The 23,978-nt window shown below is 37.4% G+C and overlaps 2 protein-coding genes across 3 annotated transcripts; both read left to right on the top strand.

Annotated features, from left to right (window-relative positions):
* Nucleotides 1-9: 9 nt before the first annotated feature.
* mettl8 (methyltransferase 8, methylcytidine) lies at nt 10-7,031 on the top strand. 2 transcript variants are annotated; one of them, XM_084361431.1, is made up of 10 exons: nt 10-93; nt 1,638-1,793; nt 2,024-2,115; nt 2,331-2,560; nt 2,678-2,727; nt 3,552-3,612; nt 5,466-5,605; nt 5,940-6,046; nt 6,199-6,264; nt 6,720-7,031. In XM_084361431.1, exons 2-10 carry the CDS (start codon nt 1,642-1,644, stop codon nt 6,872-6,874), a joined length of 1,053 nt encoding a protein of 350 aa, XP_084217557.1. In that variant the 5' UTR covers nt 10-93; nt 1,638-1,641; the 3' UTR covers nt 6,875-7,031. The 2 variants fall into 2 exon arrangements, with proteins under 2 accessions (XP_084217557.1, XP_084217556.1); XM_084361430.1 differs by having other exon boundaries at nt 2,214-2,560.
* Nucleotides 7,032-8,788: 1,757 nt separating this feature from the next.
* On the top strand, nt 8,789-23,570 carry tlk1a (tousled-like kinase 1a). The gene is given in 24 exon segments (XM_084361428.1): nt 8,789-8,980; nt 8,982-9,017; nt 9,019-9,058; nt 13,583-13,704; nt 13,811-13,882; nt 15,444-15,482; nt 16,131-16,206; nt 16,315-16,358; nt 16,567-16,662; nt 16,789-16,875; nt 16,971-17,063; nt 17,298-17,408; nt 17,501-17,637; nt 18,440-18,628; nt 18,869-18,935; nt 19,462-19,559; nt 19,753-19,834; nt 19,915-20,006; nt 20,203-20,292; nt 20,405-20,574; nt 20,724-20,859; nt 22,086-22,197; nt 22,286-22,393; nt 22,526-23,570. Coding segments are annotated over 24 exon segments (2,310 nt in total). The 5' UTR covers nt 8,789-8,938; the 3' UTR covers nt 22,697-23,570.
* The last annotated feature ends 408 nt before the right edge of the window (nt 23,571-23,978 follow it).

Here is a 23,978-nt window from a genome sequence, read left to right as displayed (position 1 = left end):
CACTTGTCTCTACAAGAAGACTGTCCGGTGGTAGCATGTCAAGCCACAACAACCGGAGCTGACCCACAAGACCGCAGCCAGTGCCACGTAAAGGTAATAACGTTACAACTTCTTACTGAGCTCCATCTTTAAGAGACCACTCTCTCTGGCTTGAAGCTACTTTGCTAACACGGCAAGTCAACAGCTAGCGTAACTTAAGTTAGCGCTGTTGAGCTACAGCACCTCGATATCTCCTTTACTTCGTTCAAATGTGTTAGCTACCGAGCTGGTTCGTTATATGTGACGCAGCATTAGTTGAAGTGGCTAGTTGTCCATGGGTGAGAAACAAAGTGATGTCAGCTGTTAGAAGTTTTGGTACTAAAATGCCGCTTTTTAACCGGTGTGTGACATTAGTTAGCTGCCGATGCTAGCTGCCCTATCGCGCTCCGTTTTTCGTAGTCCTCCAGCAGTCTTCTTCTACTCAAACAATTCAGCACGCGTCAGCCAGCTTTGAACGTTAGCGCCCCCCCTCTCGATAGATCCTGCAAACAGCCCCTCAACATTTAATTTACTCCTCTTCATTTCACCCTCAATAGCCTTAAGGTTGCAAAATGTATATTTTTTCACAATATTTGACTGTATTGGCTTATTTCAGCTCTCCATTGAAGCTGTATGATGTTTACAGTGAGTGAAATATTCAAACCAAACACCAGGTTTTTTGGGCGGCACCATTACTGTCTTGTTCATAATTTGTATTAATACAGTATCACTCTTTGCACTTTTATAAATGTTTTTTTCCCTTCCTTCCCTATTTTACACTAAAGAAAAACATGCTATGCTGTTGCATGGTGAGCACACTTGCCCATTGAATCATTTACTACTAATTTCAGTCTGCCTTTGTCATGAGATGTCTTTCATGATATATTGTTGATTGATTTAAGTTTCCTGGCCAACATGGTGCTACTGAGCATATAGGCTTACAAGAGACTAACAAATAAGCAGCCTGAAATTCAGACTAAGTCACTGTTTTGTTTTTCCTTCATTCCACATACCTCAGTCTAAATGAATCACTGATTTCAGACATAACAATTCAGAGGTCTGGCTGGTCCAAGACGGTCATGTAACAGATCTGTACTGTTTCACAAATTCAGAAAGAAAACACTCCAAAAAAATACAATTCACATAACACAGCGAATACAGGATACCCTCTGTGTTCATATCATATTAATCTTGATAAATAAATAAAAACCTTGTGGTCTTCAATACATTTTTTGTGGACAACCAAAACAAATAAGGATTCTTAAACTGTACTTTTTCAAAATAGCAACTCCTGAGGTCACACACAAGATCACAATAAACAAAAAAGTTCTTAACTGAGCACACAGGGACCATTGTCTTGTCTTTGAAACTATGCAATTGAATACATTATGCAATTAAATTATATAACTTTAAACTTTGTTCTGTATTTATGTCAAACTGCAAATTGTTTGTGAAAATAAAATACATGAGAAAAAGAAAACATATGTTAATGATAATAGCAGCAAAATATTGCGAGTAGAGTACAACAGCTACAGTTTCCATGATTCTTATTAGCCGTAGGTGCATTGTAAAAATATTTTAGATGTATTCAGCTCTTCCTTTATTTTTGTTTTTTGCAGGTAAATGCATACACTGCGGAGCTCCTCTGTAGCCACATTGGCTAAAGTTGTATGCAGATTGTCCTCAAGATTAAAGAGCACAGGAGGGAGACCTTCAGCTCCACTGGGCTCACGTTTTCTGACCAATCCTGATGACATCTTTAAGCACAACATGTGGTCAGTGATATACTGTGTTGCTTTAATCTGTCACCTTGCTGTATATTCATTTTATGGAGATAGGATTTGTATATCTGCATACTTTTTACAACACAGAGCTGAAATCTAGGGTAAAAGTTGAGAGCTTTCTGATCAACTTCAAAAAGTATATGTTATAGTTTTGTATTTTCTGTTACAGTTTGTAAGTTTCAGATGTATCAGCAGTTGTTTTAAAATGCTGTATATTTTAGGGATCATGTACAATGGACAGAAGAGGATAAAGAAAACGCACAGCAGAGGGTTGAAGAAAATTCCTGTGCACAAATTCCTTTAAAGGAGCAAGGCAAGAATGTATTTTCAAAAAAATATAAAAAAAAGTTCAAAGTTATATTGATTGGGGTTACAAGTCAAATAAACCATATGTTAAATTCTTCCACACAGGTAAATTTGACACTGACGCTTGCGAATACTGGGACAAGTTTTATGGGAGGCACCAGGATAAGTTCTTCAAAGATCGCAACTGGCTGTTTTTAGAGTTCCCAGAACTGCTTCCCTCAGGTGCAAACAGTGAAGACACAAACAGGTGTCTGGATGATCAGCAGACAGTACTACCTACTGGCTCCGGCACAGACACAGAGACCAGATACCAGCAACACAACGGCCCTGTTAAACATCACAGAAGTACAGACACTGCCGATCTTCAGGACTCCTGTCAAAAAGAAGAAGATGACGCTGCCACCCAGACTGCTACTTTCCCTGGCCAGCATGCATCTTTTAGGATCTTGGAGGTTTGCAAAACTGTTCACATGTATTGATGATTTGATTGTTGTTGACTGTTATGGCAGATTTGCTTCGCCATGTTTCACTTGGAAGAAATATCAACAAAATATATTTTCTGTTCACAGGTTGGATGTGGAGTGGGTAACAGTGTATTTCCCATCATTAGTTCCATAAAGTGAGTAAACATTGTGATATTTCCATATATTCCATGTAAGTTACATGTTTTTGTGTCATTAATGTGGATCATAAGTTGATTTTTAGTCCTGCCTGTGTTAACAGAAGCAAAACACTTTACAAAACACCAAATATTGTCCAGTAAGATACAGTATTATTTATCATTTTATTGTTGATAGTGCAGCACCATTACATTATTCAGCTATGTATCCCCAATCAGCACAAAACTGTTACTCATCATGAATAATATGTTTTGACATTTGTGAAGTCCTGTGGACAGGAGCAAGATTTATACCATAGCATGAAATGTGCAAACATAGCTGGTACTGCTAAATGGTAAATGCACCTAAACCACACAAAGACTACTTTTGTGCCGTTTGGAAAGGTCAGTTGAAACAACTGATATGCTGAATTTGCCAAGCTGCACCAAATGTGGAACCTTCAATGGGCGTGTCATCACAAAATACTTTTTCAAAGGCGTTTTTTACAGCAGATAGTTTGAACTGTCATAGTGGAAACATCACAGCTGTTACAAATAACAGTAACAATGGCTTCGTTATAATCAAGTTTCCGAGTAAGCCATGGAAGTGTGACAGTGAGCTAGCACGCACAACACCCCCTGAAACTGAAGCAGCTAAAAGGAATTTAGCCATTGTCAACTTTATTTTTTAGACCTTTCTTTTCCCACTGTGATATGTCAACATTTCCTCCTTGAAAATGAGGCCTGCATGCGTCTTTAGCCAAAGATTCCTGGTGCTTTATAACATAGTTGTTATGTATTTCTAATTATTTAAGGGTCGTTAAATTGTCTGTTCTCTTTCACAGAGAAATGGACGCATTTTTATACTGTTGTGACTTCTCCCCATGTGCCATTCAGCTGGTCAAGGTAAGCATTTATAATATCTATTGGTATGAACATTTATAGTATATACTGTATCAAGGGTGATACACTTACTAACTGATTTATCACTTATATTTAAAAAACAAATAACGTTGTATAAATCCTGTTTAAACAAGCAGTGATGTACTTCCTGTGGTGAGACAATTTGTTGAGAGTATTTACAGAACGATTAAGTGTCACAGACTGCTAAAATATTTAGACAGATTACATTAACATTTGATGAAGTAATACATTTAACTCCTTTATTTTGAAGTTGTTGTCAGTCTTTACAGCTTTCCAGAATAATGATTTAAATGATAGTTCAGTCATTGTTCCTTCAGACAAAGTACTGTAGAATAACTCAAAGCTCTGCCCTGCTGCTACAGCTGAATCAGACAATTACTGTGTGAAGATGCTGAGAAGAGAATCTTGTCATTTATAGATGATATTTTTGTTTCTAATATCAGTTTCTAACATTTGAAGGTGAAGTACCTTTATTTTGGGCTCCGTATATAACATCTTATTCAAACTCATCTTCATCTCTTTGAATATCCTCTATGATATGTCTTGAAACAATGGGATATATTTCTTTTGTTTAACCAGTTAGTTCTTAGTAGAGGAAGAGTATAAAGCCAGAATGTTGAAGGAGAGAACACAATGTGTCTTATTAGAAGTTATGGATTCCAGTCAAAACTGTTTTGATTCCTCTGCAGGCCTGAGTTAAATTTGGTCTCCAAATAGGACACAGGCATAAGAAACCACAGCATCATGTGCCCTAATAGCTTCAATAAAAAAAGAGCTCAGAGGGAATATTTTGAATCTTAATAATAAATCTTAATAAACACGAGTCTCTCACGTGGAAAGTAATTGCAAATAATATGCAACAAATGTAAATTATCCTGTGTGAAATTTGTGCCGAGCAGTTAGTCGTCTTAGCATGGAGGTCGAATTTATAACCCAAAATTAAGGGTACTATATGGACTGGTTATTAAACAAATTTAATACTGATTCCTCTATATAACCTACCTAAGACCAAGAAGAAATAAAAGTTCCTTGTTGTAGCTTTAAATTGTATATTATATATATTTTTTATTCTTTATTGAGCTACAGTTCACATTCATTATTTGAGGAAGAAGAGATGGATTTAGTGTAATTAAACAAAAACATTTTTTATTGCCTTTACATACAGATTTATCCATTACCTAGAGGGTGGACGATATGATCTTAAAATAATCTTGCAGTATTTTTAGGCTTCTTGATATTATGAAATATCCTCAAAAACACTATTTAAATGCTAGGACTTGGCTACAGAATTAAATATCACAATATTTTTGATAAATTCCTTGATATTGACACAATGTATTTTTGATAAATAATCATCAGTATGGTTGATATAATGACTAACTGGGTAAAGGCAAATGTTAGAACAAGTTGAACAGCCTTTAAAACCATGACACTTATGTTATATCACCATAACAATATAACATCAATGTATTGCCCAGCCGTACCATTTCCTTAGTTGATAATTTATAATATTTGATGAAAAAGAAATTTTGTAATTGAATTTTGCTCGCATGATTGAGATCACATACTACACAAGGAAACATTTAATTTCTGTCACTCTGTTATCCAATAATATATTGATTTGATGTACATTTGCATATTAATAATAATTAAAAAATGCTAAATTATACTGCATGTAAATTCCTTTTATGCACCCACTTACAGAAAGTATTAAATATTAGAGATGGTGCAACAAAAACACTGAACAGCTCCCCAAAACTGTATCTGAGCTACCATTTTAAAAGGTCATTTATGTGACTATAAAATAATTAGCCTACTATATTTTCCTCATTTAGGACCATCCAGACTACGATGACGCTGTGTGTCATGCCTTTGTCCATGACGTTTGTGAGGAGATGGCCTCCTTTCCCTTCCCTCCTCACAGCCTGGATGTTATTCTGGCAGTCTTTGTGCTCTCCTCCATTCATCCCGACCGGTAGGTGAAGGTCACAAGACAAAGGAGAGCCCGACATCATTTCTCACCTGCAAGACCCCCCTCCAAAACCCCCAACCAACCTTCACTTTTCCAAAGCTTTGTTTGAATGTCATTACAGAATCCAAATACACATTAAACTATATTGTGTCACTTAGTACAACATATTAATTTTTATACTGTAATATTACAAAATGCACTTACAGTGGCACTTTAGCACTGTCTTTAGCACTTGACTCAATTAATCTGTTCCCATATAGCCTATATTTTGTCCACGGTTACTTGGATCTTCATTAGCTGCAATCCTAACATTAATTAATTGACATTTCATTGACAGAATTCAAGGGGTTGTAAACAGACTATCTACATACCTGAAACATGGAGGGATATTCCTCTTCCGTGATTATGGGAGATATGACATGTCACAACTCAGGTTTAAAAAAGGTGAGTCTCTGAGAAGTATTGTAATAGAGTAGTAATTTGATATACTCTACCTAATTTGTTGTGTATTCTGTATACCCTTCTGTGTGTTGAATGTTTTTCGACAATTTAATATATTTCATTTCATTTAATCTTGTTCAATCTCTCATAATCAGGTCGATGCTTATCAGAGAATTTCTACACACGTGGAGACGGAACCTGTGTGTACTTTTTCACTAAAGGTAAGTCTGAACCATGAGATTTACATTTTTTTCCCACAGGACCGTAGTTACCATTGAAGACACTGGGTTTATGTCCTTTGTAGTTTTTCTGGGACTTTGGAGGTTTTTGGGACCTGGGGGAGTTTGAATTCTACATGGGTGGCTGGTTGACATGGTATATTTAAGCTTGACTATTTTTAGGCGAATAAATAATAAATAAAGTATTTTTCCCACCAGGCAGTGATCAAAATGCATTAAAATAGCATTTAGATCTTCATGTTGGGAAAAAGAGTTTACAGACAAAATATCTGAACAGTAACCCTCTGAACCCTAGCCCTAACTAAATAAATAAAATGGTAAAATCTGGTCCGGTCAAATTTATCTGAGGACGAGGGGACTCATGATCTTAGTAATAAAAAATATTGTGGCTACAGCCTTGTTTACTGACTGTGTTGTTATTGGATGTATTTTTACAGAAGAAGTTCATGATTTATTTTCGAATGCTGGACTGGAAGAAGTTCAGAATCTGGAGGACAGACGACTTCAAGTGAACAGAGGAAAGAAAGTTGCAATGCATCGGGTTTGGATGCAGAGCAAGTACAGGAAATTGAATCCACCCTCAGCATCCTAACAGACCACCATGCTCATCTTATGTTGAAGATATATAAGTTTTTTATACTTTTCTACTTGTTTATTCAATCCTGAAAAACTGTTTTTTGTTTTTATTTTACTGCCAGAGGAGTATTTGTACAATAACAAAACTATATGCAATAAACTTACAAAACAAAGCTGTGGTGCTATCTGGTTTTATATACTGTAAATATATCCATAAAATGACTGTTTGTACTCTCTCAAGAGAGGTCTATGGAGAAAACACAGTGAATATATATTAGACTTTAAAATGGCTGATGATTAAGATTGGAATAAAATGAATGTTTCCTGATATTAGACTACGTACCATATGACAGTGGGGGAAAATTACATTAATAATAATGGATAATTCAGATCCTGTGCTCAGGTCCTGCATTCAAAACCATACTTAAGTATGTAAATATTATCAGAAGGAGTAGTAGTAGTACTCTGTCTGCAGTAAAATTGTTGCTGTCACTATTTTACTAATGTATGTAATGTTTTTCGATTACTATTACTACTACAATAATGTGTATTTTGCATTTTACTGCTGTAGTCCTTTGAGGTGTAGCTAATTTTAACTACTGTATACACTGTTGGTTAGTTTAATCTACAGGAATGCATCATATTCTATAAAATCATTATGATTGTAGCATTGCTGTCGTGTGAGAACCATGAACAGTCAACTTTCATTAACTCAGGAAACCAGCCCTGTTTTTTAGTTTTGTGATGATTCATTTTCCAGCTCATCCAAGGTGATTTTTAAATAGTTTATATAGCTTCAGAAGTAGGAGAATTTTCAATTTTTTTCGGGAAAAAGGTGACAAATCTCAGTTTCACCAAATTATTCTGGCCATGTCAAATAACATGCTGACGTTGTGGCCTAGTGGCCTTCACCAGAGCAAAGGGGAAAATGGTGGTCACATTTATACTCTAGAGTTGGAAGGACAAGCCAGAATAAACTGGTACAATTGAGATTTGTTGACTTTGCCCTGAAGATTTGTGTGTGTGCTACCTTTATACCTTAAGGGTATTCAGTAGTTGGAAGGTATGACTTTGGTTTAGCACCACAAAATAAAACCCTTGGACGGCGTATCCTGTCAAAGATTAAGTTTCTCAGTTTGTCAGAACATTTTGGAAATTAGTTGTGGAGTAAAAAATACAATATTTTCCTCTGAGATGGAGTGGAGTAGTATGTAGTAAGTCTAACTATAAAGTTGTATAAAATGGAAATACAAGTAAGTATAAGTAGCCTACAAGTAAGCTACCTCATGTGTGTACTTAATTACAGCACTTGAGTAAATTGACTTAGTGACATTACACCACTGACACTTACATTGTTAAAATACTCATCATCAGTCAAAATTATGAGATGGCATGTTAAAATTTTGACTTGATAGGTCAAAATTTAAAGATGTTAAATTAATGGGTCAAAATTACGACTATATATTTTTGATTTAGTGTCTCATAATTTTGATTTACCAGTAAGTCATAATTCTGACATATTAGGCCAAAAATTACAACTTATATTTCCATAATTATGAGTTAATATTTCATCATTTTAACTTTAACTTTAACCAAATTGACCTATTGTCTGAAACTGGCTTCCATTAACATTGTATTTCTTTAAAGAAAAGGTCAGAAGTTTTGAACATTTGAATTTCCTTTGATTAAAGTCTATAACTTGTACGTAAAATGTTGTTATTCATAGTTGATGTGTGCTGCATATAGTTTAAAGTGAGTGTTTATGTCAGTGATGTTTTCCTGATGTTGTCACTGACGTTGGGAATAAATGTATCACCCTCGCGATAAGTATTTTGCACACGATGCATGACGTTTCATGGGCAACCACTTGAAGACGGAGAGGTGGCCCTGGAGCCAGGACGCAGTGCTGAGGTGTGAAGAGGTTTGTGCCCTAAAAACAGATAATAATTAGACATTTTCACTCAGCGGCGGTCACTGTTCCCATGTAAAAACAACTGCGCGGTGCCAGTCGGTTAATTTCACACTGTATGCGAAAGATTAACCGTGTGCGCTGCAGTGCCAACACACGAAAAGTAGCTTGATGAGTGTCCAAAGTAGTGGAAGTTTGGAGGGGACGCCATCTTTGGTCCCAGCTCTCCACGTCCCCAACACGGACTGTGTTTTCAGCAACATACCACGGCTGTGGTGAAGGCCCAGGAAGGTATCGTGAAACGTTTTAAGACGGATATCTCTTTTCTACATGTTCGTGTGGGTCGTTTTGTGTATAACGAAGGGGAATTGTATTAAAATGACCGAGCAAATCTTGGTGGCGAAACCTGCTTGCTAGCTAACGTTACAGTAAACGCGTCAGCTCCAAAGTCAATTGAGCCTGTTTGGCTAGCTAGTAGCACTGAGGACACAGGACCGTCTTTCTGTGCTCAGGCCAGTGTGGTAACCCAAAGACAAATACGTGCATAATGGCGATAAACCTTCTACGGGGAGCAGAAAGGCTACCGCTGTTGCCTTGTGCATCCGTGTTTAAGCATGCTGCCGTTATAAGGGCAAACACTAGTCAAGTTACAGATGGATGTAAAATCGGATCAGTACATGCAACGAGAGAAATCAACATTTTTGGGTGATGGTTAACGTTATATCACCGGATCCGTAGCAAGCAATGCATAAGTTAGGTATGCATCGCACTGTTAGCGATCCTTTGTGTGTTGATTGTGGTGTTTCCCTACCAAAGATGTTCACAATATCTGTGTAACAGACGATAATCTTCATATTAACCGTTAACCTGGGGTCTTAGGTCGGCTTTAGACGTGACAGTAGCAGTATGTCTAACATTAGATGTAGTTATGGTCTTTGTGAAGATAGCCCTTCGCTATAGATGCTACTGCAGTGGATGGTAGGTAGCCTTGTTTGACCTTTTATTAGTATTACTAACTTGGAGTAAAGAGCCAAGTGAAAATGAAGGGACACTTATGGGATACCGGCTGCTTTGTGCTGTGTAGCATGCTAACACACGCAATCAGATAACTAATGCTGGTCTGGTCAGTTTTGGTGACCCTGTGTAGTTGTCAGTTATGTTAACCATGCCTCCTTGCTCTCCTAGTAGTTTTCAGTGGACATTATATTGATGGAGGACTTTCAGATAGCTTTGGACAATGAGGTAGCTCCTCTTTCTTTATATACAAGTGTTGCATGCAGTTATTGATATTAATCAATGATAGCATCATCAGCATGATGCATGTAAATATTAAACATTGGGAGTTGTCTGCGTTGATTGTCTTTAAAGCCGAAGTTGCCAAAAGGTCAACCTATGGGGAAGTAATCCAAGACAGTTTATGGCAGAGATTTTTTTTTAAGGTTTTCCAAGTGTCTGCCATAAACAGGTGGTCACTCTGCTGACTGAGCAGCATGGAGTTAAAATGACATCCACAGCAAGAGTTGTAAGGGTTCAACCACTTGTTCCTGCAGGGGCTTGAATATAGATAATAGTTATGCACTGAGGCCTCCATGCTTGATACACAGGGAAATCCTTGAGAACACCACACTGCTGATTTGTATTTGAGATGTGAAACTGGCACAAACACACTGGGTGAAAAGTGAGATATGGTTCTGGATCCTGCTCAGCAAGAATAGCAGCTGTAGGAAGGCTTTTGAAGCTACAACTTCTTATTAATATGATCTTTTTAAAAGGAAACATCATACAATTTTACCAGGGTTGGTTAACGCGTACAACATCTGCTCGCGTGAATATTGTAGCACTTATGTTGTAGTTATGATCCAACAGCGAACACTTGACATACCAGTCATTTATTCACTTAAAGAGTTCTGCTTGACAGTAAAACAGTAGTGAGGTTAACGGTATTTATGTAAATAGTTTGGAAATTAAGTGAGAAAGCTTGTCTCTGCGTCTTGGTGATTACAAGGATAAACATGTAGCACTGCTGCATATACTCATTGCAAAACAGCCTTGCCAGTTAAAGGCAAGATGCAAAATCACACATGTTTTGCATTTTTTTCCCCCAGCCTTTTGTTTTGCTCTCAATTTGGTGTAGATGCTACACACAGCAATGACAGGCGGCCTATAGTTGTATAAGACTAACTGCGCAGGAATCATGGGAAATGTTACAAGCTATCTTCTTGTCTCTTAGATGCTTTAGGAAGAGGCAGTGGACCGATTGCCTATGGTTTATCTCGTAAGGATTTTTTGTTATTTGGTCTATAGAATGTCAGAAAAAGGAGAAAATGACGATCAAGATGACATCCTGAAATGACTCATTTTGTTGACAAATCAAAGATAATTCAGTTTGCTGTCGCAGAGGAGTTAAGAAACCAGAAAATATTCATATTCATATTTAAAAAGCTGAAATCAGAGATTTTGACTTTAAAAAAATATATATACTCAAACCAATTAATTGATTATCTAAATCTTTGGCAATACATTTAATAGTTGACAATTAATCAGTTAATCATTGCAGCTCTAGCTAGCTAACTGCTAAAAAATGTTACCACTGCTCAGGCAATCAGTGGTTAAATAACAAAAGAGGGATAATTTTGGTTAATCAAGGGAAAATGTCTCTCAGTAATCTACATATTTAGTTATAACTTGCATCCACATCATAATTACTATGTATTATTTGTGTCTTTAGACTGTAACATGCATCTGATATTAAATTTCAGTCAGACAAGTTCTACATATACATTTCTTTTGCTCCTTTTTGTTGCTAGACATGCTACTTCATTGCTACTTCATTGAGTGCACTACTTCATATGATGTACAGAGAATCATTGGTAAAAGCTGACTGTAGTTTAATGAATGTGGTTTTAGAAAATTAGACTAATATCAAGCTTCTTTCTATTCCATGTAGCAGTGCTTGTGTTATCAAGTTACCAACAGGTTAGTCAGTCAAACATGCTGTCAAAAAAATCCTAAACTTAATCTAATATTTGTTGTATATTGTTTGGTCTCTGATGGTGTTCAAATTGTAATTGTATATAGTTCATGGATCAGTATCTGGTAACAGTTTCATTCCTTGTTTGCTGGAGCCAGGTATGAGCCTGAGATTGTATAGTTGGGTTGTTAATAGCGCACTGGTAATCAAGATATTGGTTATTTACACACACAAATTTGTTCTTGTTGTTATTGGAGTATATTTTTTTAAACTCTGACGTATTTTGCAGCTGGTTTGTGGGTGACATTGATTGACTGAGGGGAAGTAATTATTTTTTGATGTCATGAGCCATTTCGTGGTTTTAGTTTTGTACACGTATTTGTGACCGTTTTGTGCTTTTCTGGAAAATAATCACAAGTCGGTATTATTTAGTGAGTCGGCTGTATCGTATACAACACTTTTCTCAAATGGCTTCACATTGCACACTGAAGCGGGCCTGTGTGGTGTCCCCATCTCTGTAATACATAACTTGATAGCAGACAATGTTTTTGTTATGGAGGATATAATGAATGGCCTTTTGTTTAACTTTTCCTGGCAACCAAGGCTTGCTATGTATTAGGCAAAATCTGTCTGGACCTAAATTAAGTCCAAATTCAATCTAGATCTAAGATTGTTGAAGATTGTTTGGAGATCTGAAACTTCTATGTGTGGTTTACATTTGCATATGTCGACAAGGAAGTTATGATTACACACAGGTAGTATTTGAGTTTCTACAACTTCAACTTATTGGGTACATTTGTTAAGTTTAATTGATAAACTTGGTGTAATAAATAAGCTGGTTTGACAACCACATTGTGATTATAGTATTGTTTCCCTCCATCTTAAACAGATATGTGTCTTTGTTTCATGATCAGTAATGGCCGTGTTGGTTTCCTGAAGCCCTGCTTCAGTGCACTGATGCCCCTCCTGCCTGACATTTAGCTGAATCACATATCTTTATTTAGTCTTAAAGGGTATTATAGCATGCTTTCTCCGGTCTGTTTGGTATACTTCACCCTCTCCATTTCTCATTCACTTTCTGGTATGTTGCAGTTAGTTTTTGGAGGCGATGAACTCCATATGCTGCTGTCTCACTTGATTGGTGTGTGTGGCTTTGAATGGATAACAGGAGTTGGTATGTTTGTCATCATTTGCTGTTTGTTTAAGAAGGCTCTATTCCTAGCTGCTGCTTCGTACATTATTACTAAGAAGAATTGTCTCGATGCGTTATCATGTTTTCCTCCATTTGAATGGATTCCTTGGCAGATTCAAAATGGTTGTCTCATTAAAGCACAGGTTTAGTGGGCAGACCCCTGTGAGTCTGCAGCAACACTGAAGCCCAGGGAGCTCACGTAACAGTCCCACAGCAGCACAGTATTCATCAGTGCCTCACAGGACTCTCAGGATGATAGCACAGAAATGTCTTCCTTCTGCTCTTGCACTCTGCATTTTGTGTTGTAATCATTTATTTTGCTTTTATTGTGGTAGTAGTGTTAAGGTGCTACTAGCAGAGCTGGTAGCAGTAACAGGAGTGAATATAGTAAAAATCTCCACTGTGCTACACAGAGTAATACCTGTCTTGAATTTGCCACTAGGGAATGGGCATTAATTTGGTCTTGGCCCATATTCTGGTCTAGACTGAAATATTGTCACCTGTCAGCTAGGTTGATATTGTTTATGTAGCTATATAAGGTACATTTATCATAAATCTACTATCACCTGCTCTTGGTGGGCATTCATAGGCTTTAATTAAGCTGATCGTGAAATTGCTGAGACATACTGTAAATTGTTGTTAATCCTCCCAGGCACCATGGAGGAGCTGCACAGCCTGGACCCCCGGAGACAGGAGCTGCTGGAGGCACGCTTTATGGGTGGGGTCAGCGGCAGCACAGGGGGCAGCACTGGCAGCACAAGTGGGGGAACCAAAGTCAGTGAAAATTTAGCAATATCACTGTTTGTACACAATTGTTCAAAATATTGTATTTAAATTAAATGTTAAGTCTTATCCTAAAATTATCTTTCTTTTTTTTCAGGGTTTGACCAATAATGAATGTTCAAATCACAGTTTTGGAAGCCTGGGATCCTTAAGCGACAAGGAGTCAGAGGTACACGAAAGTCTTGACGTTAACTGACGTTTAGATGACCATAAAACTACATAACACAATAAGATGAATCATTATTATAAAATATAAGTTAGGTGATCATATAAATATATTGACATTAATATATCATTCATTTTCTTGCTTGTTGTTGTTGTTGTGGAGACAAGCTCAATCAATGAGTGACAATGGTCAACTAGTTCAGCGTTTTCCACAGCTAGAAAGTTGTTGTGTATTGAGGATGAGGGGTGGATGTTATGAAACACAATGAAAACTAATAGTGATCAATTGAATACATTTACTTTTTAATGAGAGTATACATTCATGGCAATTAAATACAATATAACTTCAACATTACTGTAACTTATCAATTAAATGTGTTGAAAATTATAGTATCATAATAAGTTTATATATTGCAGTCAGAAGTTCTTTCTGTGGACATGTTGGTTGTGAAGAGCTTTTATTTTTGCCCCGTGCAGTTCAGTTAGCCGCCATTTTTATTTAAGAAGCATTTGGTTTTAGATTATAGAGCTGTTTTTTTTTTTGTTTTTTTTAATAACATCTACCTCTCATATGTTGTACGTATTGAAAAATACCTGAGTCACAGTGTGACTAATGTGCATATATGGTTTGTGTGCTGTCTCAATAATGGTAACATACTAAAAATATTCAACATGTGCTTACTGATGATAACCTCATTTACATTATGATAAACAGAAAGTTCCTTATGTGGCTTTTTTGTCCATTAATCTTAAACGGGTTCATATTTGAAAATCCTCATTTGTGTGCTGGTCGTTCAAAGGGTTTGTGTAAACCAGTTCCTGTTTTTTGTGGGAGGTGGGGGGATGCCTAATCGATATCATGAACACCATCACCCAGACACGAGGACAAATCTATGATAGATTTCCCAAGTCAACTGCGTGGCTATTTGGCTTCATTTTGGTCCCCTCCATCTGCCAGTTTACCAAAGCTAAATCTCCCCATTGCGTAGTGAGCAAGATTGCATTCAGACCCACAAAGGCTCCCTCATTAATTTCACTAAGACCAAGTGCATCGGTACAGTGTGGTATGCCAACTACCATGCTGCGTCCTGGTATTTAATAAGCCTTCAAACTGAATTTCCATGTTCATATTTTATGTTCTTCTTGTATGCTCCAGCAGTACACCCACGCGACTGCAGGCCCTTGTCTTGTTTTGCTGTAGTGCTATTATTTGTCTGAATTTTGAACGATTTTTATATCCAATATTTTGACCAGTGATTATACGAAAACTTTTGCTTAGCACTCCCTTTTGACATTGATAAACGAGGGACAAGTCGGATCAGACCAGCACCTGTTGATAAATGCCTCAATAGTAGTTCTTGTGATAAATGAAGGCTCTGAGGACTGTGACCAATCTTCTATTAATTTTATCATGTTCATTCTTTTAAGAATTGTCAAAGACCTCTTTTTTTCTGTGTCCGTTCATAATGTACTGATGAACTGGAAGCTCTGCAAGCTTTGGTGGATGTGTGGTCCAGATGGTTTTTTTTTTATCATCTAAAAGTCTTGTCTTTCTTACGTTATAGGGGTCAGATGTGAAAAGAGGCAGTTCTCCTGCTTATTCGGTAGGTATATGATGAAATCTTAAAATGAATGATTTTCCAGTAGTACCTTGATAGGCAAATGGTTACAGCGTGTGTTGCATTGTCATAAGTCTCAACCATTATTTGTCTTCCCATGAAGGTAGAAAGTGCCCCAAAAAAATGAAAGTTATCTTGATACTGCCTGTTGCTGTTTTTGTTTTCCACCTCTGTAGTTAACGTAACTCAAGACTGCCATTTGCAGTGATCCCTCTTGTTTCATTCATGATGTCAAACAAATAAATCAGTGTCATATTTTAAAGACATAAAGTAAGTAGAATAAACGCAAAAAAAATATCCATTTGCTTGCTTTACTTTTTTTAATTGTAAATATATTATAGAGCTTATAGACTAGGTTCATTTTAATTAATATCTGATCTTTGCTGACAAACAAGACTGATATGACACTGCAGTGAGTCGGAACAAGTCAAAGTAAACTTTGTTATTGTTATGGCTGTAATCTGTCACAGTACCTTGATAGAAATAATACAATTTGGATTTGTTAAGACTATTCCTACAGGTAGCCTCACACAACAATAGTGTTGTGATTCAGTAACAACAGCAGCAAGTCTTCATAAAAACAGCTTTTTGTACAGTAATTGTTTTTGATGAAATTTGTAACTTCTCTGTCAGACCCCAGAGAAGAAACAGTCGGAAACAACCAGAGGTAGAAAAAGGAAACCTGAGCTCCAATCAGAGAGCAGCCAAGGTGAGTGTGTTTTAACTGTTTATGTCGGCTCATTCTTGCAGTTTTTCTTTGAAATATTTCTATTTTTTTAGTTTTTAAAACACTCTTTTTCACCTTTCACCTTCACAGGGAAATCCATTGTGCGAGGACCCAAAATAAGTGATTATTTTGATGTAAGTTTTCAATTTTGCTTGTAGATATTTCGTACATTTAAAGGAAGTATGTGTTGAGTGAATAATGTGTACTGTATAAGTCTTTCAACATCTGAGGCATAATGCATTTCTTGTCTCTAAAATAACTGTGAAGGAAAGGGGTCATAGGTCGGCCTGCTTTTATCGAATGTTAGGCAGTGATGTCAATTTTCCTCTCTCAACTTTTTAGTTCCAGGGAGGAAATGGGTCCAGTCCAGTGAGAGGTCTCCCGCCGATGATCCGTTCGCCCCAGAACTCACATTCCCACTCCGCTCAGGGCACAGCTGTAAGTTTGTAAAAAAAAAAGAGAAAAAAAAAACTGAAATAAAAATAAGAATTTTGTCTCAATCTCATTTGGTGCCTCATGTGGTGTCGCCCTGTCATAAAACAAGTGCTCTTTCTTCTGTTGCAGATTAGACAAAATAGCTCATCTCCTACTAGTCTGTCTTTTGGGGACCACATGACACTTCCAAAGCAACTAGCAGTCAAATTTGTTCAGGTGAGGATATGGATGACATCAGCTCTTCGTGATTATTCATAAATGTGTTTTGCGTTTGCTGCTTTTTAAACATTTTTTGTTGTTTTCCACTCTAGACTGACCTTACAGTGTTGAAATTGGCTGCCCTTGAAAGCACTAAGAATCTAGACCTTGAGAAGAAGGAGGGGAGAATAGATGATTTGCTAAGGGTAAGGAGAATATTTTACTGTTTACTGTCTTGCAGAAAAGCTTGACTGTGCTTGATCCATGATTTTACTTAAAAAAACAAATTTGACTACTTCTGGTTTCGGTATATAACAGACCTTAATTTGTATTATCTGTCGACCATATAAACAGCATTTTTAAGGTTTTAAATAATTGGTGGATTGGGAGAATAACATAATCTGTGCAGCTGCTGATTAAAGTTTGTTTCTGCTTCATAGGCAAACTGTGATCTCAGGAGACAGATAGATGAACAACAAAAATTACTTGAAAAGTACAAGGAACGCTTGAATAAATGCATCACCATGAGCAAGAAGTTGCTCATAGAAAAGGTAAATGAGTTGTTTTTCTTAACTCTTTATGAAGGCTTAACATTTAACTGTGTCTGCAAGTATGCAAACCTATGTTTTATATTGTTCTCCAGAGCACCCAGGAGAAGCAGGCTTGTCGGGAGAAAAGCATGCAGGACAGACTTCGTTTAGGCCATTTCACTACAGTGAGACATGGAGCATCATTCACAGAGCAGTGGACAGATGGCTACGCCTTCCAAAACCTTGTGAAGTAAGAGGCTTTTACTGAGATGTGTGTGTGTGTTATTGATCATGTTGTTGTTTTACTTATTTCTTTGTTATTAATGTTTTGTTTTTTTTGTTTATCTCTATATATCCTTAGAGAAACACACTTAATCAGAAAAATTCTTGTCACCCCGAAGCATTACAGAGCAAATTTGCATAAGATTGATATACTTTCCCCCATAATGCTACTCAGTGCCTTTTTAAAAAAATCTCTGTAGCTCAGCGAACTGCACCAGGCTGCAGTGCCAGGTCCCATTCACAATTAATAGCAGACTGTCGCTCTCCCAGCTGTCGAGTCCATATGTGCGAATGACCTATAATTCTTATTTGCTTGGATTATCTCCACTCAATTGCTGAATGAGTTTAGCTAAAATACTCTTTATTTTTGACCAAACTCTGTCTGCACTTCTTCTACCATCTTGTGTGATTGCCACTTGTCTGACAATGCTGTCAGGTGCTGTATAGTATTTTTGATTTTATAACTAAATGGTGATAAGGAGACACACTTTTTAATGTTTGCCTGCATACTAATTTCTGTTTGAGTTATAGATGATGATGAAATGCGATACTAGTAAAGGAATTAAAGTTTGCATCTTATAGGCAAAACATTAAATTTGATATGTGGCTATTATATAGTATTTTGCAGTCTTTGCATGTGAGCTCAACTCCAGTGTAATTGGGTGGAGCTCAACATCACAACCCAATTTGCATTATAGCAGTAGTGTTTTGCTATTGCTGTTGTAGTTGAACAGGTGCACCTAACAAAAATCACTGCTTTCCATCTGCAGACAGCAGGAGTGGATAAACCAACAGAGAGAGGACATTGAGAGGCAGAGGAAACTTCTAGCCAAGAGGAAACCTCCATCCGCCAGCAACTCCCAAGCACCAACTACAAACTCTGAGCCAAAGCAACGCAAAACCAAGGCAGTGAACGGAGCAGAGAGTGATCCCTTCTTAAAACCCAGCCTACCTCAGCTGTAAGTTGTGTGGCCTAGTGGGCCTTGTGTAAATCAGATACAAGTGCAGCCATTCCACGGGAAAATTAATTGTCATTTTATTGTATATACTTCTTTATTCTTTTGCATGGTCAGCTGTTGTAACGCAATTATAACAAGACTGAATGCAGGTGAATAACTGAATGTACTAATCTAAATAACCATGTTGATGTTGTTGATAAAGGCTATTGCTTTTTTCCATCTCTCTCTCATCCTCAAAAGGCTGACACTAGCAGAGTACCATGAACAGGAAGAGATCTTCAAACTGCGACTTGGACATCTCAAGAAGGTTTGCCCAATACTGAATTTATTAAAACATTTTTCATTTGTCTGGTGTAGTATTTGTCTTCCTGTGCAGTACAGGCACAGGACCTTATGTGTGAATACATTCTGTAAGTTGCTCAATTTATCCAGGATCTGGTATGTAATAAAGACAAAGGGTGCTTTTACACCGCTAGAAAACCTAATTGGAGTCGGTAAATTATTAAATATAGCAAATCTTTGTCTTCGACATTAGGATAATTGAACATATTCAGCCTGATTCTCCTGTTTCCTGAGATGAACCACTGTTCCTTTTGTGTGAATCACCCTAAGGAGGGAGTGAGCCTGTAGTTTGTCGATGTATTCATTGTTTTCCTGATGAATAAGCATCACAGGCAGCCCCTGACAGACTCTGTACCAAGTCAACCGTTAATATTTAATACAGAACTAGTCAGCTGTGTACAAGTGGGTTTTGATGAGCTCCTCTCCTTGTACTCAGAGCTCTGAAGTTCCTTGTGTGCATTTGTGTGTTTGTGTGTTTGAATCATTTATAGGAAGAAGCTGAGATCCAGGCGGAGCTGGAGCGTCTGGAGAGGGTGCGCAACCTTCACATTCGGGAGCTGAAGAGAATAAATAATGAAGACAGCTCACAGTGAGTCTGAATCAATTTCTTTGACAGTTACTGCATTGGCATTAGTACAGTATGTACACACAAGGCCAGTATCCTCATCCATAGTGCTCATATCAACTAACTGGCTAATGGATGAAGCTTTCTTTTCACGTGTATAGAAATAGGTTGAATCTGTAATTTTGATTGATTTGTGTGTATTTTTTTCCATCCAAAGATTCAAGGATCACCCAACGTTGAATGAACGATATCTCCTCCTACACCTGCTAGGAAGAGGGGGCTTTAGTGAAGTTTACAAGGTAATCCATTAAATGTTGATGTCATACGTTTCAGAATTGTAAGGTGTTGATTTCTGAGCATTAACTGTTTGTGTTTGCAGGCTTTTGACTTGATTGAGCAACGATATGCTGCTGTGAAAATCCACCAACTTAACAAGAACTGGAGAGAAGAGAAAAAGGAGAACTACCACAAGTATGTCATCTCACCTGCAGTATACTTTAATACGTGTCTGACATGTTGTGACATACAAGCTGCTCTAGTCCTTTGCTTTCAGTGCATTGTTATTCCTGCCCATAAGCCCCTGTGCTGAGCTGTCAGTGCAGAATACAGCACCTGCACCTTCATGCTTTGGTTGCTAATAGGAGTATAATTACCTTCCTCTCCACAGGCATGCTTGTCGAGAGTACAGAATACACAAGGAGCTGGACCACCCCCGAATCGTGAAACTTTACGACTACTTCTCACTGGACACAGACACGTTAGTGCATTCAGAACAAATTTCTGTTCATGCCTCTTTTACAGCACTTTTTCAGTTGGTCTGTGTTTAATGTTGGCCGTAATTCTTAGTGAGTCCTTTTTCCATCCATTAGGTTTTGCACTGTCATGGAGTACTGCGAAGGCAACGACTTGGATTTCTACTTGAAACAGCATAAGCTAATGTCTGAGAAGGAGGCACGGTCCATAGTCATGCAGATTGTGAACGCACTAAAATACCTGAATGAAATCAAACCCCCCATAATCCATTACGACCTTAAGCCAGGTAAACATGCCCCTTTACACAACTAATGACTCTCATCACAGTAGTTCAAGAGATTAGTTATTCTACATTAAATCAGATTTTGCCAATTGAGTGTCAGCTATCTCTGTCATTTCCTCTCTAGTGCTGACTAATTTTACTTTGATTTTAAGGCAACATCTTGTTGGTGGACGGCACAGCCTGTGGGGAAATCAAGATCACTGACTTTGGTTTGTCCAAAATCATGGACGATGACAACTACGGCGTAGATGGGATGGACCTGACGTCACAGGGTGCAGGGACCTATTGGTGAGAAGAAATGTCCTACACATGCATTCAGTTTAAAGACATGAACTGTGGTGGGAGAAGTATTATAGATGGTATAGTAAATATAGAACGAATCACGTGAGTGATCAATTCAATATATTTGCTTTTTTTAACATAATATAATTTCATGGGATTTTAATACAATGTATTTTTTAAAACTAACTAATTCATTAGTTGTATTCAAGTTTAAAATAAAGAAATGAACTCATAGGAATTAAATGCACTGAAATATAAAACTGGTAAATTAAATGTATTTTTTATATATGTACGTATCATTGAGATATATGCTGCTCTCAAATCTACAACCAAATGCTTCTTTAAAAAAATGGCGTTGAATTGAACTGAGAGGCACTAAAATAAAAGCTCTTACCAAGTGTCCACAGAAAGAAATTCCAATTGCAATAAATCATGTTAAGATGCAGTGATGCTTAACTTTAAAATGAAAAGTTTTATATTAGAATTTATTCTCAATATAAAATACTTATTAGAAAATGCACTTAATTAATGAGAAACTGTTTAATATTAAAAGTTAAATTGTTTTTAATTTCCATGAAATTTTATTTTACTTAAAAGTAAATATATTTCAATGATCATTTTTTTTATACATTGTTATAACATCCACCCCTCATACTTACACTAGCAAAGCAACACAGTACATAAAATTAGCATAGTTGAAATATCAAGGACGGACCATCACGTTTTACTATACATCTTTAAAAGTTACATTTACGGAGACGTGAAATCTGCAACCGACAGTCGTCTACCCAGAAGTGACTTATTGCTCGCACAAGGTCACTGTGATTTGGTCATAAAGTAGCAATATAAAAAAATACCAGCCATCGAAAGTAAAACTATTGGTTAAGTAAAACAACTCCTGTCAGTGTTATTTAACTGAGCAGTACTGTAATTTTACTTGGTGAGTAGTAGTAGTAGTATATAAACTGATCAAATGTTTAAACAGTTAAAGCTTGATATAAAAAAGTAATTGGTACCATTTGTTATAAAGTATAAATGCAGTGGAGTAAATTGTACATTATGAGATCAAGTAGCACAAAACAGAAAAGGGTAAAGTAAAAGTACTTCAAAATTGTACTTAATCATAGTACTTGAGAAAATGTGCTTAGTTACTGTCCACCACTGGACATGGGAGTGTATAACAGGCCACTAGTTGAGACGCTAAACAACTTTTTTCTGTATATTCTGACCAGGTACCTGCCTCCTGAATGTTTTGTGGTTGGAAAAGAGCCTCCAAAGATCTCCAATAAGGTGGACGTGTGGTCTGTGGGCATAATCTTTTTTCAGTGTCTGTATGGAAGAAAGGTAAGGAGGACAAAACAGATTCTACCCCTTAATGTTTCTGTTACTTGTTGAATGATGCTTAACTGCAACTCTGCTCCTCCTTTTTCAGCCTTTCGGCCACAATCAGTCACAACAGGACATCCTGCAGGAGAACACCATATTGAAAGCTACCGATGTTCAGTTCCCTGTCAAGCCTGTTTCTAGTAACGAAGCAAAGGTGGGTGAGCTTGCGTACAAAAGAGATGCAGCCATTTTAGAATTCTTGTATGAATTATGTAAAAGTCTTGTATTTTCAAAAAGAAATATCTTGAACATAAAATACATTTTTTGGTACTTCTCTCCTTTCCAGGCCTTCATAAGGCGTTGCCTGGCATACAGGAAGGAGGACCGCGTTGACGTTCACCAAATGGGAAGCGACCCCTACCTGCTCCCTCACATGAGGAGATCAAGCTCCTCTGGAAATCTGCAGATGAGTGCTGCTGGCTCAGGACTCGGCTCCTCCAGTATCATCTCATACTGACAGCCTTGTACTGTGACACAAAAAGGCAAACTGACCAAGTTGCTCCCCTCCTGCAGAGCTTCGGGCTCTGAGGAGAAGGAACAGCCAGCCAACAGGAGGAGCAGGACACTGGTGGGGAGATCTCACCTGGCCTCCTGACCTGTGCCAGGCTTCTACTTGTTTACCAGGGCTTGATCAATGGAGGGACAGTGAAGGGATGTTTTTAAAAGGATCTGCTGAGGGTCCCACAAAAGCACTGAAACTGACAACGTACCTTGAAGAAAATGTGACTGGACAGTGTGTTCAGATGTTGCGGATGGATAAAGCCTTAAAGGGCCGAAGGGAGACTTGGCAGCCCGCCGTTTAGATTAATTAACATGGTCCTGCCAGGGTGCAAATGATTCAGCTGCTAGAAGTTAATTTACTGTGAGGAGAGGACAGTCAGCGTTATATAGAACTACAAAGACTTCACTGTTGATTTGGCTAAATGTTTGGTTTTTCACAATCGTTAGGCTTTAATTTGAGTTACTTAGCCATGAGAATGTAATGTGTAGCATACAAGTGGCATCTAGTGACATGTAGGTTGGGGGCAGTGTACTTACGTTTAATGCACAAAGTAACCAAATGTAGAAAAATGACAATGTATAAAATCCTATGCAGGAATATTAATTAATAGATAAATTGGAAACTGTATATGCTGTACAGGTGAATTTTCAAATTTTGAACTGCAGCAGTAACGTGTACAAAGTTAAAATTTCCCCATGTAAAACTAGTCTCCTGGAGTGATTTCATTTTGCTGCTTTGTGGCTCTTACTTTTTCAAGGGCTGTATGTTCCACTTCGGGTACAAATTGTACAGTTCTGCTAAGAGTGAATAATAAATGCCAGGAAACATTCTTCTCTCCCAGTGAATGGTACTGTAGAGTACATCAGCCTGTTCATTCTCATGTTAATACACTCTTTAAATTTTAGGGTGCAGTCTGCCAGCGTTTGTCTCCTTTTTCTGAGATTATACTGACACACGGTGGTTGTGTTTCATACTGCATTGCTACAGGACAGGCCAAGATGCACACAACATGAACCACTGAAGAGATGGGCATAAAAATAAAAAGCAGACCAGAGGCTGAGATAATGAAAATACATCAGTTTAATCAAGGTAACAATATCTCACTTTACAGATTATTATACAAAACCAAAACCGTTTTTTAATGGCGACTGCACTGCAGAAGGCAAACCTGCTTAAAGGAAAGTGAGTTTATGTAGTTTAAGTTACTGCCTCATCAATCTTTTTATTTTAAATTTGT

This window comes from Pagrus pagrus (genome assembly GCF_965226575.1).
Source record: "Pagrus pagrus genome assembly, chromosome: 9".
NCBI classification, from domain to species: Eukaryota; Metazoa; Chordata; class Actinopteri; order Spariformes; family Sparidae; genus Pagrus; species Pagrus pagrus.
The sequence above is the reverse complement of the archived record's forward strand: the minus strand, read 5'-3'. Positions and strand labels throughout refer to the sequence as shown.